This window comes from Microtus pennsylvanicus, chromosome 1, assembly GCF_037038515.1.
Source record: "Microtus pennsylvanicus isolate mMicPen1 chromosome 1, mMicPen1.hap1, whole genome shotgun sequence".
Lineage (NCBI taxonomy): Eukaryota > Metazoa > Chordata > Mammalia > Rodentia > Cricetidae > Microtus > Microtus pennsylvanicus.
This window is the reverse complement of record NC_134579.1, coordinates 208,063,090-208,080,496: the sequence shown is the minus strand read 5'-3', so window position 1 is coordinate 208,080,496 and position 17,407 is coordinate 208,063,090. Positions and strand designations below refer to the sequence as shown.

The 17,407-nt window shown below is 38.1% G+C and overlaps 1 protein-coding gene across 2 annotated transcripts in view; it reads right to left on the bottom strand.

The window, feature by feature from the left end:
• Nucleotides 1–17,407, bottom strand: part of Oprm1 (opioid receptor mu 1) — a 59,380-nt gene that overhangs the window by 26,267 nt on the left and 15,706 nt on the right. For both annotated transcript variants that reach the window (XM_075950138.1, XM_075950133.1), the window contains exons 2-3: nt 2,186–2,538; nt 864–1,384 (exon numbers count right to left, since the gene is read on the bottom strand). In XM_075950138.1, coding sequence (XP_075806253.1) covers nt 864–1,384; nt 2,186–2,538 — 874 coding nt within the window. The remainder of the gene's footprint in view (nt 1–863; nt 1,385–2,185; nt 2,539–17,407) is intronic.

The following is a 17,407-nucleotide window of genomic DNA, read 5'->3' as shown; positions in this document are numbered from 1 at the left end:
ATTTTGGAACACTTATTTATTTAAAATTTATTGATAATTAAGTCATAGTGACATTTTAGGTTAGATGTCAAATTATTGCAAAGTGGTGAGTTAGGAAGTTTTAAGAGTATTGGAGATGACTTCTTCATTTCTTGTATAGTTATAATATCATGGATAAATCTTGGATCTTCCTGGGACTCTCCTGGACATAGGAAGGAACACATGTCCAAACATCTAGTCACTCTTAAATAATTTCCAAATAGTATGGACAGTGTTTTAAATAGATTTTAACATAATAGTTAGCAATATTCTGGTATTTGCTCTAGTCAGACACCAGTTATTACAAACCAAACCCTTAACAAATACAGAGATGGGTATACGTTGGTTTGTTTTTCCCTTTTCTCCTTTTCCACGACATTGATTTTGGGAAATATCTTGTATTTATAACCACAGCAGACAAGGCTCTTTAACAACAGAATTGGAGTATGGTTGACTTTTAAGTGGCAGAGATATTCGTGTGATATTGTTGGGATATAGAAAGTTTCTGTGTGAAACAAGTACTCCAAAGTAGAATTACATCTATGATGTACTACAGCCACTAATTTTGCAAAGAAGACAAGGCTAGGAGGATAGTAACTTTTCGCAGCTTGATAGATGGTCGGTCATCATATTTTTATACCTAAATAAACATGTTCAAATATATTGAGCACATTTATGTGACACATCTTTCTGACATCATGATGAGAACTTGGTCCTCCTCCCTCTCTTCTTGGGCCTGGCCTCAATTTCCCAGTAACTGATCTCCTAAAGGTTTTAAATATTGGATTTCTACCAGGTGATACATTTTTTTTAATAAGCTATACGTAATTCTAGAAAGCATGTACCTGATGGTTAGTTCGATCCACTGTGTTAGCCGTGGAGGGGTGGTCTCTAGTGTTCTGACGGACTCGAGTGGAGTTCTGCTGTTCGATCGTTGAGGAGGTTGGGATGCAGAATTCTCTAAAGCAGCGCTTGAAGTTTTCATCCAGGAACGCATAAAGAACAGGGTTCAGGCAGCTGTTTGTGTAACCCAGGGCAATGCAGAAGTGCCAGGAAACCGTCTGGAAGGTAGTCTCTGGAATCGTGATCAGGGCTTTGATGATGACGTAGATGTGGATGGGGGTCCAGCAGACGATGAACACAGCCACGACCACCAGCACCATCCTGGTGATCCTGCGCAGGTTCCTGTCCTTTTCCTTGGAGCCCGACAGCATGCGCACGCTCTTGAGCCGTAAGATCATCAGTCCGTAACACACGGTGATAATGAGGACCGGCATGATGAAGGCAAAGATGAAAACGCAGATTTTGAGCAGGTTCTCCCAGTACCAGGTGGGATGCGAGAACGTGAGGGTGCAATCTATGGACCCTGGAAGAAAAGAATTTTCAAGGAAAATTAGCAGCGATATTTAGTTATAGCATTAAGTACCGAAGCTGCTCCTTGGTCTACTAATAGCTTTGACCTGAGCTAAGTGAAGGTTGTTGCCTACACAGACGTGTGAGGAAAGAATGAAACGAAGAAGGAAACTCATTTATTGATTACAGAGAATTTACTTCCTTTTCTCCCCTTCCTACATTTCCCATTTTTCTGTCCACGTGTATCACATTAAGATTTTATGAAGCGAGAGTTATGCACATTTTGTGATGAATCAGACACTTGTGAGATTTATGCTTATAAAAGCTATAACCATCGTCCCAGGTTCCCGGGAGTTTCCTGCTAACGAATGTCTCCCCTCCACTTCCAAATGGCAGTTGCTGTTAAATCAGGACAGGTAAATTTGTCAACTGCTTGAGAATTTAGAGTAAGCCTCAGTGAAATGTTCTCTGGACTTAAGCTTAAATTATGTTTGGAAAAGCTATGTTCCCATGTATTCAACATTTTGTTGAAGTAAGTTCAGAGAAATCAGCAATATGTAGATTTTGTTCTTATTAAAATACCTAGAAGGTCTGTAATTATAAAGAAATCTTCCCGTTTCAATATATTTAAAGGCATTTTATTATTTTTATTATTTTAGTTTTTCTTATTATTTTATTATTATAGTTAATTAATTAACCAATTTCTTAATTGAAAGTACAGTTCGGCAAAGATACTATGCAGTAAATTCTACTTGGCTCAGGATATCACCAACACATCAGACTAGACTTGGCTCATGCCCATATTCACCCTTACCCTGCCTGTATTTTGTGGTTGCCATGAACATGACAGGCAGACCAATGGCAGAAGAGAGGAGCCAGTTGCAGACATTGACAATTTTAGCATTTCGTGGGGTACGGAAATCCAGAGCCTTGACCGGGTGGCAGACAGCAATGTAGCGGTCCACGCTCATGGTACAGAGGGTGAATATGCTGGTGAACATGTTGTAGTAATCTATCGAGATGACGATCTTGCAGAGGATGGTTCCGAAGGGCCACGTTCCCATCAGGTAGTTGACACTCTGAAAGGGCAGTGTGCTGGTTGCCAAGGCATCTGCTAGAGCAAGGTTGAAGATGTAGATGTTGGTGGCAGTCTTCATCTTGGTGTATCTAGGAAACAGGAGAACAGTGGAGGGATTATGAAAGACACCACCTGAAAGACTGGTGTCATTCCCTTAAGAAAACATCAGTTGTTAATGGAAGACCCTAAGAGTAGACCCAGGACTCTGTCAAAGTAACAGTTGATTTTTTTTATCAATGAGTTCCCATGAGATAAATAGTTATTTCCCTAATTGCAACTTTTCTTTTCTATAAAATAGTTATTACAATAGAAAACATGACAATTTTAAGTGTTGTTTATTTACTTGAGACAGCCTCATGTACCCCAGACTGGCCTTGTTCTGCTATACGGCATGGCTAGTTGAGCTCATTATCATGAACTCATGAACCTCCTACCTCTAACTTTCAGGTTCTGTGCACTGCTATACTTAGCCCATTTCCTTGTCTTTAATGTAGTAATTGCTGTGATTGGTGCAATTGGCATGGGGAACTACAAGAGAGTGGATAATTATACTCTGCATATAAGAGAATATTTCAGCTATATGAAGAGATTTAAAATTATTGAACACTATTGTGGTACAAGGACATGTGTACCTCTGCATGTGCATAGATACATATCATAGATACATCCCTGTACTGGCTGATATGGGGCATGGAAATGATCATTGGTAAATAGAGCAGGTGAGGGACAAGTAAGGTGGAAAGAATTCCAGAAGCCCATATTTTGTCTTTAAGTTCAAAGAAGAATGTGATGATAAAAGTAGACCATGCTAGAAGGAGAACAAGAATTCTACTCAAGGCATAGAGTTGAAATGGTTCAATGAATGTATTTGGCATTCTGAAGAGTAATATTCTACCAGGAAATGGCAGTGAGCATGAGGGGGAAATAATACAGATGCCAGGATGTAAGGAAAGTGTATGTGATGATGAATAAGCCCTCACCCAGTGGTGATTGAAATTTAAGACATTTTTGGCTTTATTTTTAAGATCTTTATTGAACTATCATTGATATGTAAGAAATTATACATAGTGAATGCAATTGGGCAAGTTTTGACATATGTATATCTGTGAAATCACTGTCTTCAAAATCAGTTTTTGGCTGTATGCATCAAAAGTCTTTTCCTTTATATTGCTAAGAAGTTTATCATTGTGTGACTATACCCCAACTCCCTAATTCATTAATTTGTCAATAGGAAGTGACTGACATATAGTTTTTGGCTGTGGTATATTAATCTACTGTGAGCACTCAGTTAAAAATAGAATGCACTTCCTCTCTTGGCTAAATAGCTAGGAGTGTTGTTTGTCTTGCATGCAAACAGAAAGTTGAATGATGAGGTATGGATGATACGCAGAAGCATTTGTAATAATAAATTAGATTGATGATAGAATACATCCTGTACATAGATACCACTTATTGCTTTCCCCAGTTAGTATTTATGCGCTCAAATTCTTTAATAGTATCCCCAGAATTATGCTAGAGAATGACTTCCTTCCCATTCTCTGTCTGTGAGCTGTGCCCTAGGCTCTGCTATTGGTTCAGGCCACAAAGATGTTAAGAGATGGAGATCATAGGAAATAGATATGACTACTGGCTTCAGTGGAGTCACTATGGTTTGACTGTTTTTACATGGTTCACATATTCACAGTGTGAATATATTAATATTCACTTCATTATTAATGAGGGGTCTTTTAAGAGACAAGAGTAGCAGGAGATCTTTAGGCTATTGATTCAGGATTTTTGTCCTCAAAATGAATTGGCCTAGTCATTCCAACCCTGGTTGTTACTTGAGTGAAGAATACTATCAAAGGGCAAGAATGAGCAATGCCCAGCAGCATTCTGAGCTTCCTCCAGACATTTCGTACCTTTTGCTAGCATGAATGCCTGTCATGACATCAGCCATGATATGAATGGTGTGATTCAAAGAAGGGCTCTCTCACCAGAGCTGGCACCATGTTGTTTGGAATTTTAGCCTCTAAAGTTGTGACTTATATAAATCTCTTCCTTTTTATACATTATCTGGTCTGAGTTATTTTTCCATAAACATTGGAAATGAGCTAATTAAAAAACTAGAGGTTTTTCACTCACGGGAGGATTTTTAAATAGGGCATCAAACCTGATGATTTTTATCGCCTATAGTTGTTGGGAAAACTCACTTGAAAATGGGGTTTCAAAGCCCCTTGCCTGAGGATTTTAAAGAACACAAGAGACTGTAATACTTGAAGCAAGGGCTTCCCTGGACTTTTTATTTACAGAAGCTAGTACACTCTCCTTTAAAATTTCAGTTTGTGAGGGTTCCCTGCCCTGTGGGAGGCTGGGAGGAGGTGGAAACTTGTTTTTTTTTCTTCCTTTTCTCAATAAAAAAAATTCAGTTTGTGCTTAGAGGCTTTCAGCCAAGCATGGTTAAAAATCTAAGGCATTCAGCACCAAACAGCTCAATTCTGTGGGATTTGGTATTCTAGAGCCTCTGGTATAGGGCCTTAATTCAATGTTCCAAGGCTGTTTTGGTCTCCGTGAACAGCAGGGAGCTGAACCTTTATATTATTTCATGGGCATCACTAGGACCAACCAGCTGAGTCTGTTTCCTGAGTTCCACTTTGGACACCTGGCGCACTCTGAGGAACTTGCAGAGCAATTGGTGCATTTCAGATGCAAGGTGCTGTGGGATAATGCTCTTAAACACCGTAAAGATTTGTCACTCACATTGGTTTAAAAAAATGCTGATTGAATAGTATCCGGGCAGGAAGTATAGGCAGGGTAACCAGACAAGAAGAATTCTGGGAAGAGGAAAGGAAAGATGCAGTCCAAGCCAGATGCAGAGGAAGCAAGATGAGAATACCTTACTGAGAAAAGGTACAAAGTCATGTGGCTAAACATAGATTAGAATTGTAGGTTAATTTAAGTTGTAAGAGCTAGTTTATAATAAGCATGAGCAGAAAGCCAAACAGTTTGTAATTAATAAAGGCCTTTTGTGTGTATTTGGATCTGAACAACTGTGGGACTAGATGGGACAGAAACTTCCATCCTGAAGGCCACCCTGAGTTGTTTTAGAGCTATTACTTCCTTCAAGGACTTTAATATAGGGGGGTAGAGACAGCCAATTAACTTGAGATAAGTCAATGGGATTCAGTAAAGACCATATACCTGACAAACTTAAAGCAGGTAGTTTCAAAAGAAGCAAATGCTATGGAAATCAAATTATAATAGCTTTTAAACTAATTTACTTAAATGTTCAAGATATTGAAATAATTTTGATTTTGTGATAAATGGAAAGATTTCCTCCAAAGCAGAAAATGATTTTTTAAAGGCATACCATGACATTAGTCACACTCTGGAGAGAGTACCTTTAGGCAGCTTTCTGACCCATTCCACTCTTGGCATTTTCTTTAAACTTATTTGCTCACTTCGAATGCATAGTTTATTTCAGTTAAAAAAATTATTTCCTCCCCTGTAATGAGGTGCTTGTGCAATAAAATTTGATTAGTATTTATCATAAATGGAAAAGTAAGTGGAAGATATGCAAAAATTTCAATCCTACAATATACATGTTTATCACAGTATCATATGAGATTAACACATGGTTAATACATGAAATATTACTTGTCAATTAAATAAAACAAAGCAAATATTATAAAGATTTTTCAATTGGCATTTTATGGAAGCACTGATATTAAATTTTTCTTATGAGGTCTATACACCCTTCCCCTGAAGTGAACTGGAATTTCAATGCCAGTTACTCATGCTTTGAGTCATTTTAGTAGCTTTCTAAATATATGAAAGAGAATGATAGGGCCTGGAGGTTTGCTGATGCCTTCAGTGTATTTCCACAGTCTTTCATCTGGAGAAATGGTTTGCTTGGGGAAGAGGTACTGCTACTCAGTAAAGGAGCCTTTCATTATGTTCTGCTCTGATGTGGTGGTCTGGATATCCTCTTAAGAAACTGAGATGAATTATCAGAGACACACTAGATTCTATAAGGAGTAAACAAGCCAGAATTAGCAAGCAGACAAAGATGTAAGATAAAGGAAGGATTGTCTTTGCCATTCTCTTTGCTTGAGAAAGTTTTGACAAAACCCATGAATATTAAATGCAATCCTTTCTCCATCCTTTAATTTCTCTACTTCTTACCGTGCAAGGAGAATGGAAGTAAAATGAAGGAAATGAGCAGGTACAAAAAGTGAACGAACAAGGTGTATGGCCTGGCAGACTCTCTTCTGGACTTCCATGCCCTTCCTGGTGTTGGTTGCACTTTTTTTTCTGATAAGAAATGACCCAAATACTTGCTTTCTAGTTATCCTGTTAATACTTTCATAATAAATATTGAAAATAGATATATTCTAGATGAATGATCATGTTTTGTAAACTCAAAGGCATAACTATGCAAAATCACTTCAAATATGTGTTCATCTTAGGACCATCAGTGTTTGACTACCTGGGTATGTGTCCAACTCATGTCCTAGGCTGGGGTGAGGCTGTGCAAAGCCTCTTTCATTGGTCCCTCTCACATGGCACATGCACACCTTTCACTTCTAAACATCTACCCTTTGCATGTGGTTACAAAGCAACTACTGTCTGTTGTTACACTTGTTCTTCTTGTCATTTTCCCAATTATGGCTACTTTCTAAAACCTCACTGAGTTTAGTTCGCTAATGGTAAATGAAACTGCAGCAATCCAACAACCTGTGTGGAGATCTACCAGCATCCTGGCCAGTCTTTCCTCTGCTTTGTTTCTGAGTTAGTTCTTTAAATGGTGATGACTTTTAGTTCAGAAACAAAACTGACAGAGGAAGTCTGAAAACAGAAAGAATATATTTTCCAGTTTGGTTTGATGGCTTTCTATCAAATATATCCTATATATTTTGTATCCTATCTATCACATATCCTTCACCCTTTCCTCCATTATACTATAGGTATTTGCAATGAGGCCAATTGGATTTGTAGAAGAAAAGTCTCCAGCCTTGGGCCCTTTCTAACCTTTCAGGATTTTACCAATTTGAGTGAGGAAGGAAGAGGTGTAATTCCACAAGGCTCAGTGAATTTTTTTTATAAATTTGGCACTGAATTGGAAACATATACTTGTTTTGCCACGACCTTTGTGTCTACATCTGCACACAGAAATCCATATTTGTAATGGAGGAGGAACACCCCTTTGAGCATTATCTTTTCAATCTCATGATGAACGAGGTAAATAAAATGAAATAAAGGTACTTGTCCTACATTGCAGGCAATTATGCAAGTAGAGACATTGTCAACTGAATAGCTGTCTGAATTTCTCCATTATTATTCAGGTTGGAATATATGGGTGGACGGTGCCGAGGAGAGGCAGGAAATGAGGAATAGGGAGAGGGGAATTTTATAATAACAAGTCCCAAAGGAAAACTATCATTGTCCATGAATACAGAAAGAGGCTATATGCTAGTTTGCTGTTTTCTATTACATTTTTTACTACCTTCGTTAAGGAGGAAACAGGGATCTCTCTGTAAATTGCTTAAAGCAGATCACCTGTGTTTCTTTCAAAGGTATGCTACATGGCCATTGACCCCATTCCCCATGAGCCAATTCTAGTAGAGAACAGTTGAATGACCTCAGAGTAAATCTTCTTCTATAGGTGAAAGGTGATTTATTTATCATTTTACCCAAGAGAAGACAGAAGTTTCCAAAAAAATTAAACAAAGGAGTATAGCCTTCCAGTGGTGAATTAGCAATTCTCATGTGTCCCTAGAATAAGGGACTACAGGAGCCCTTGACTGAGCTCATCCTTTTTTTACCCACATGTTTTCTGTTCCTGTTTTCTCTTTGTCTACTCTCCTTTTTTCAACCCCAATTCCCTCAGGGATGTCATGAGAAAAGAATCTCCCAGATAGAGTTACATAAAGTTTTACTTTCTTGGAGCATTGGTGAGCTTTATTCAAAGAAAAACTTAAAATGAATAACTGATATTACTTTACATCTGGGGCTAATAAAGGTCAGAGTAAATTGCAAATCTTCCATTGCTTGAAGTCTAATTGGGATGCAATTCTATTGTTCTAAGTTTCTTACCAACACTAGTCTTCATTTGATTTAATTTAACTTTATATTTGGCTATTTGCAATTTTCTGTTACTTTACTTAATATGTTTAATCTGTAAATCACGTGTATACCATGTATATTGACTACTTCCAATGCCCCCAACTCTTTACTACTTTTGTGTATACCTCCTCTTCCCCACAAATCTCCCTGCATATCTGTCCCTGCCTGTTTGTCTGTCTGTCTGTCTCTCATGTTCATGTTTCTTTATTTTGTTTTGTGACACACTAAGATTAACCAGGGCCATCAGTATGACTGTCACGTCCTAAATTTACAAGAAAAAACATGGTTTACCTTTAAAAAATTTTTGATTCTGTGATAAATACATAGTTTAGAGAAATGTTACTTTGCTGCATTGTATGATACAATGCAGTTAGAATTGGATACAATTTTCTTTTTTTATTTTTAATTTATTTATTTATTAAAGATTTCTGCCTTTTCCCTGCCAATGCCTCCCATTTTCCTGCCCCTCCCCAGATCAAGTCCCCCTCCCTCATCAGCCCGAAGAGCAATCAGGTTCCCTGACCTGTGGGAAGTCCAAGGACCACCCACCTCCATCCAGGTCTAGTAAGGTGAGCATCCAAACTGCCTAGGCTCCCCCAAAAGCCAGTACGTGCAGTAGGATCAAAAAGCCATTGCCATTGTTCTTGAGTTCTCAGTAGTCCTCATTGTCCGCTATGTTCAGAGAGTCCGGTTTTATCCCAGGCTTTTTCAGACCCAGGCCAGCTGGCCTTGGTGAGTTCCCGATAGAACATCCCCATTGTCTCAGTGTGTGGGTGCACCCCTCGCGTTCCTGAGTTCCTTGCTCGTGCTTTCTCTCCTTCTGCTCCTGATTTGGACCTTGGGATTTCAGTCCGGTGCTCCAATGTGGGACTCTGTCTCTGTCTCCTTTCATCAATGAAGACAGTTTTGGTCATTGTATGGAGTCTTGAGAGACTCCATTCCTATGGGAATAAGATATACTTTCTATGTCACCTCAGTATTTCCATCTCAGTCCTCATGTGGAGTTCCCTCATTGCTGTGGGAGACATAATAATGAGATACAATAGTTGTGAAGTCGAGTAATAGTGAGAAAGATAAAAAGCCCCAGACACTGTTCAGAGTTAGTTTAGTTGTAATCAGGGTGTTCTCCTGTGTGAAGCAGAGTTCCTCTGGGTATCAAAATTATATGAAGATTCTCCATGATACAACAAACAAACTATCACCAACAAAAAAAAATAACCAAAAATAAGTTGACTTTATAATCTTGTTTATGAGAGAGATAAAATAGAATCTGCCCACAACCAGAAAAAAGCAAAACATCTGATTAACATGACCACTGCTTTTCAGGCAGATGACCCCTTCCTTATTTCTTAACTATACTTCTCTATGTATAACGTTATTGATGCATTTTTATCGAGTTACCTTTGTGTGTTCATTCAGATGAACTCCTGTTTCTTCAAATTCTCTTGTGATAACCAACCACAAATTTTTGTGATGTTTCCTCTTTATTGGTATAGCAACCTTATTGAATATAAAAAAAAAAGTCACAGACATATCCCTGCTGTTTTGGGACTCACGTATATTGATTGTGGAGTGCACTTGGACATAGAAATGTAAATTAGTAGGGTGTACCCTCACCAGGAGGCCAAAGAAAATCAGCCATGGAGAGAGGCCTTAGAAATTCTCCAGCTATGTGAACAGAGAACGGGCCATTTGGGGGGCACTATAGCTATGACAGCTGCTGTACCACTAATGTTTTAACATGTGCACTCAGCAGTGTTTGTAGAATAGGAAACATCCAGTCCAGCTGAAGCTAGGTAATTACGAAGGCAAGAATTTTGTACCATCTCACCATAATGTCAGCACTGGCTCCCTTTTTCAGATCCTTTGGCCATGCACTGTGCCTGTAGTACCACACTCTAGGTTATCTCGACCTACAGATCTTCAAATCTCATGTCTTCAAATCCTAGCCAAAACAACCACCACTACCAACAAAACCCAAACCAGACTTTAATTCTAGTGAAGTGAAGAACTATTTATTATAGTCAATTGATTCATATTTATAGTAGGGTTTTCATATCTTCTAGGGACAGTTTATATTTTACAATGAATATGTAGTGTTCTCTGAGTTAAAATCTTAGCTGTCAATGTCTTGGATACCTGAATAGCGGTCCTAAGAGCTATCCTAAACCCATTCAAGGACTATGAATCTTTAGACCAGTGAATAAGAGAAACTTTTTTGATTATGTTAATTTTCTTTAATTTGCATTCTTTATCAAGTTAGAAATAACATTTAGGTATAGCCTGATAGGGACAATATGTTTAAAATTAGGACCCATAGGTGTGAGCACCTTATCTGTGACCTTAGTTGTGTGACTGAACCCATTGATTCCCACATCATAAAGAGCTGATCCCATTACAAATAAAGATGACTGCTGAACCAAAGGAAAAGATAATGGAGCTACACACTGCTTCTGTGCATTGCCATGACAGCCAGTCACTGTGTGCCTGGCATCATTCTAAGAAGGTTCCTTGGATTTTCCTCAATTTTCATAACAAACTGATGAGATGTATACCATTATTTTTTGTAGATGAATACACTAGGATTCATGAACACTGACAACCTCACTTAGGAATAAGCGAGTCAAGGGATCTGAGCAGATGGCTGAGTAGGAAGCTACAAGAGTCTGTCTTCCCCACTGAGCTATGATTGTACTGGCAGAATCTGTCTGATGTAAATATTTTGGAAGTTTGGAGTACATTGAAGATTTACAACTTCCAGAGGAACATTTGGGCAGTAAACTGCAGTTAAGCTCGGTCAGTTTTCACATAGTAAAACTGTGTAAAAGTGTGTAAACTCTAAGCAAGTTAGACAGCAAGAATTCTGTCCTACAAATACCATTGTGTGTGTTTGGGTCGCATCAGTGCAGACACAGAGGCATAGAGCATTGCAAAATCCCTTCAATGGCACAAATCCCTCCTCCTACAGCTGAAACAATGTTAGGGGCATCTAAAGGTCCTGAGATCTTCACTCTCACTTCCTTCATTGTTTTAAGAACCTCCTTTCTTTTGGAAGACAGACATGTAATATTAAGACAGCCAACAGAAAGTGTATATATAAGGAAAATGAGGAAGTAAATATTTATGGCCAGTGGAAAAAACAGGCTCAGAAAAGGAAAGATGATATATTTTCATCTCTGGCCAATGCTTGAAACAGGTGATGATCTACATGATTTAAAACAAAACCAAAAACAAATACCCACAGACTTCAGAGAGAGAATCTGGATGCCAGATTTTACAGGCTATTCTATTCAAGGTAGATTTTTGCCATAAATACCTTAAGGCACAGACATAGGAAAATGCTGACTATTTAGAAGGAGCAGAATAAAGGTAGGGAGAAAAATAAAGCATAAGCTGAAAGAGAGAGGATGTCAGACCAAGTAGAGAAAGCAACAACTTCAAAACAAGTCTTAATGATGGTCCACAAAGTAATGGACCATTGTGGAAAAATCAGGAAAAGAATGAGTGGGCAAGATAGAAATACTGGGCAGATGTGCAAAAGCTAAAGTAAACCAGAGGGAAACCCTAGATCTGGAGATAATGGTGACTAAAATGGAAATTAATGAGCAGAAGAATCAAGGAGCTGAAGGTCATCCAAGTTGAAAGTATTCAAGCTGAAGAACAGAAAGAATGAAAAATAGAGCCTACGGGATGAGTAGGGAAATACAAAATGAACTAAGACATAAAATAGAAAGAGAGAAAGAAGAGAGAGTGTTTGAAACAATGCCAGGCACTCCTTAAGTTGGATGGATGATGTGAACATGTAAGCATTAAAGGTGGTGACCCTAGGTAGGATGGAATCAGACACTTATTTTGAGGTGCACAGTGAACCCGCCAAAGGACAAAGGGAAGCTTAAAAGCATCAAGCTTTTATCACGTGTAAGACTATGCCTTAGCAGCTTTCTCATCAGAAATGGAAGCTGGATGGTGGTCAGAGGGTTAGCAGACTTAAAGTGTCAAAAGGAAAACATCATCATGTAAGAATTTCTTCAGATGTGAGGGGGAAATTAGGACATTTCTAGATAAGCAAAAATTGATGAAATTTGCTAAATTTTGCAATTCAAGACACCCTAAAGGGGGTCTTACTGGTTAAAATAGAAATACAGTTGACAGTAAATTGAAGCCATATGAAGATAAGATCTTACTAACAGAAAACTAATAAGCAATTATAAAAACTAACATTCTTGTAAGGAGGCCACTAGTTAGTTCTCGGCTACTCAGCCCTGAAATAATCACACAGAAACTATATTATTTAAAACACTACTTGGTCCATTAGCTCTAGCTTCTTATTGGCTAACTCTTACATCTTAATTTAACCCATTTCTATTAATCTGTGTATTGTCAAGTGGCTGTGGCTTACTGGATAAAGTTCCATCTGGCTCCCGTGGGGCTACATGGCTTCTCCCTGAATCTGCCCTTCTTTTTCCCAGCATTCAATTTAGTTTTCCCCACCTAGCTCTGTTTCCCTTTAGCTCTGCTATAGACCCAAAGCAGTTCCTTTATTAACCAATGGTAATCATAGTATACAGATGTTATAAGGAGGGCGCTTGTTTTTCCTGGCCACCCGGCTAGCTTAGACCTGAAACAATCATGCAGAAACTGTATAAATTAAATCACTGCTTAGCCCATTAACTCTATCTTCTTATGCTAACTCTTACATCTTAATTTAACCCATTTCTATTAATCTGTGTATCACCATGAGGTCATGGCCTACCAGCAAAGTTGTAGCACATCTATCTCCAGCAGTGGCTACATGGCCTCTCTTAGACTCCACCCTTCTTTCTCCCAGCATTCAGCCCAACTTTCCCTGCCTACCTAAGTTCTGCCCTGCTATAGTTCCAAAGCAGTTTCTCTATTCATTAATTCACAGCACACAGAGGGGACTCTCACATCATACAGAGGGAAATTCCATATCATAGCATTATTAAACTAGTGGTTTGTAGGTACACACTTCTGTCTTTTTCATGAGTTACATACTGAGACAGTGAAAATGTAAGTCTAAAAGCTAGCATTTTACTAGGTATGGTGACACATGCCTTTAATTGCAGCACTAGGAAGGCAGAGGCAGGTGGATCTCTGTGAGTTTGAGGCCAGCCTGATCTATTAAGAGCTTGTTGCAAAGCAACAGAGAAACCCTGTCTCTAAGAAACAAATAAAAACAAACAAAGAAACAAAAAAACAACCAAAACAAACAAAAAACCCCACCCTACCCCAAACAACCCAAAATAAATAAATAAATAAACAAACAAACAATAAAAGTCAAGAAAAAAAGCTAGTATTTCTTCAACCTTGTTTTGGAAGTTCACATTTTGTTTTCTATATAAGATATTAATGCCTTAAAAAAACACCACCAGGAAGCAGCAATACGACTAGACTGATAAACCATAAGAAATCAGGTCAATAACCATCAAACTCTTCTAATAAATAAAACCTTTGGATATCAGATTTCTAGACATACATACTACCAATCATCAAATATGTTTAAATTATTGAAGAAAAGACAGCAAACACTTTCCCGTCTTTTCTAGGAAGGATGGGGAAGCATTTGCACTGATTTGACATCAAGGTTCAAAAATTGCTACCAGCAAAGAAATCTACAATCAAGGTACAAATAAACTTATGAAAAGCTGGTGCAAAAAGTCCTAAACAGAACACTGTCAATCACGATTTGCAGCATATTATAAGTCGTATAAATCTAGGAGATCTGACACCCCCTTCTGGCATCTGTGTGCACATACATGCACACAAAAACAAGTAGTAAAACCAATCTATGAAAATAATTAAAATAGGGTTGACAAAATGGCTCAGTAGGTAAAGACACTGGCTGGTCAAGCCTGAGGATCTGAGTTTGATCCCCAGGACCTAGGGTGGAGGGAGGGAGAGTGCTAAATCCAGAAAATTGTGCTCAGTACTGTGACACACCAGATACACACACATGTGCGTGCATACACACAAAACTTAAAAAAAATAATTAAAATGATACATTTCTACACTGTGTCAGTATTACTCTAAAGGAAAATGTGAATCAGGGTAAAAGGAGCAATGGGGGCAGAATTTACATCTGTAATCTGTTTGTTGTGACATACGGCCCTCTGAGCTCTACACTTCACGGATACAATATACACACCCAAGCCGTGAACTACCTGCATGATAGTCAGTCTCTCCGAGGTTATAAAGGTTCACAAACATCTCAACCCATGTTTGTGCAAATGGATGCTCACAAAATCCCTGGTGAGACCCTGTATGTAAACACCACTGAGATTCCTCACAAATTTCAGGCAGGAAGCAAACACTGTAGTTAGGAAATACCTTGATGCTCCTCCTTATGCCAATAGGAGCTGTGGCTAGTTAGTTTCATTTGTTATCTGGAGTATATAATTATGGAATTTGAATTTTTTGGAAGTATAGCAATATATAATGTTAAATAGTAGCATAAAACGTTAGCACTATATAGTAGGCTTCAGATTGAGAGGAATTAAATGTGGAGGAAAAAAAAGCCGTTCCGAAGGTTGTTAAATTTTTTAAAGGCAATTTGATTAATGCTTTTGGCAATTTAACTTGAAATCCCATTTGTCAAAACTGCAACTGAGCATTCCTTTCTCACCCTTTCAGTGTGCCCAGGTACCTGCTGCTACCTAAGTAGTTTAGCATTTCATTAGTTCCTGCAATGCTAACATTCAGGGCCAATTGAAAGAAAAATAAAGGCAATGCAATTTAGCTCCCTGGGATCCTAATTTACATAAAATTACATATTTATAACTACTGTTTTTCATCCAATAATTACATAATTTTCTTTAACTTAAGTATCGTGCCTACTTGGACTTTTTTCTAAGAAACTAAAAGTAGCTTATTGAGTTTTTTTTTCTTCTTCTAAGTATGTTCAGGCAGAGATTTTTGGAAGGTATTTCCCTTCCCCTGTGGAGAATTCAATAGCATTTGTTAGGGGAAAATATGATTCATGAATAAACCAGTGATTTGGCAAAGCAAGGAAGTACCATTAGTTTTTAAAGGCTGGAAGTTCAGTCTTACAGTGTGACGGGGTTATTAAACCTATGCAGGGTTGGCGCCCAACTTGGAATGGACTCCGTTGGCAGTAACAATGTTTCAGTAAGAAATAAGGAATACAAGTGTGGTTTTAATAGAACAGCTCCAAGCACAACAATGATTTATTCTTTCCTATGAAAGCTCTCTATGAAGGAAGTATTGTGCTGCTTTTGGAATCATCTACTATCTTTGAAACTTCTTTTAGTTTTATATTAGTAACTGTTTTTTTTCCTTGCTGTATGGTTTACTTAAAAAATCTGATAAGTCTGGAAATAGGTATGTGTGTGTGAATATATATATATATATGTCTATATATGTGTGTGTATATAATATATATGCTACAATAAAAATCACTATCAATGTTTATAGGCAACTCTGAGAACAGTTGGGTGTATTTAATATCCTTATTTTATGATCAAAATGATAAATTTCACAGTTTCTCCTAACTAAAAATAAAAATCTTATTAGGCTTTATGTGCAAATTTTATGGGACTTTTTTTTTTACAGTATCTTGACACCCACTTCTCTATTTTAAATTTTCAAAAAATACACATTTTTATGATTACTCTGTTCCCCCATCAAAATTCTCTTTAGTGGTTGACACTGTAGCATTCAATCACACAATGCATGCTCACATTCATTTTTAATAAGCGTGGTTTCCCACTGAGACACTTCTGACCTGCCTTGCAGTGACTTTCAAGAACCAAGCTGTTTTCAAGTTGAAGGGTAGATATGATGGCAAAGTGTGTGTGGGGGCTGTGCCAATATCATGAAGATCATGGTTTAGTATTTATGTGGTTACGATAGGGCAGTTTTTTAAAAATGTGCTTGATTAGATGAAAATATCTAGATAATGATACATATACATCTGGGGTTATCTTCCTGGCTTTAGCTTGCCAAGCATTTTGTCTCTGATGGACAGGAAAACAAAGTTTAGGGTTAGCCCTAAATTGAACTATTTATTGTTGTTTTCCAGAAACAAATATCAGTCTAATTTCTATAACAGACTGTTATCATATTTTCTGAAATCAAACATAAACATTTGTTAAAAAACATTTGAATTCACAAATTTCATCACTCAGTTTTACAGATAGGGAAATTTTAGTAATTTTGTGGCCATTGCATTTTCTGCTCTGTGAAGCAGCATTTTCTCTAATGCCCTAAGCGTCTCACTCACATCAGGTATTTGTGAAGTGCTGGGTGTGCAGTAGAAGTCGGGACATCTGACGTCACCTCCCAGAAACTCGTGTGCAATGCATCTTCCCATCCCAGTGTACATGCAACAATCGGGCATTTCCTTGTGGTATCTTCCCACTTCTGTGGAAGAAGCTCTCTTCTCTTCACCTTTGCCACTTCAGCTTCTTTGTCCCAGTGAGGCAAATATGCATTGTTTTCAGGTCAACAATTCACAACTAAGAACTCTTCTCTCTGTGTTAGCTTGTAGTCTGTCACCAACAAAGCAGAATTCCACTTGAAGATTTCTTGGGATACCTTCCCACCCACCCCCAATCTGCTTCTAAGTAACAGTATGTGGAATGAAATGGAATGGGATATGCAAGGAATCCGCATGAGATATGAAGAGGTTCTGTGTTTATACTGTTCATGAATATCTCCATCAGCCATTGAAGAAGAAAGAGAAGAGGAAGAGAGCTGTAGGTAGAAGCAAGAGTGAAGTGGGGATATCTATTAGTCTTATCGTCTGCTTGCCACGCTCAGGCTGCCTGGACCCACACAGGCTTGTCTGTGACCTGGAGTTAGCAATGATGGCAG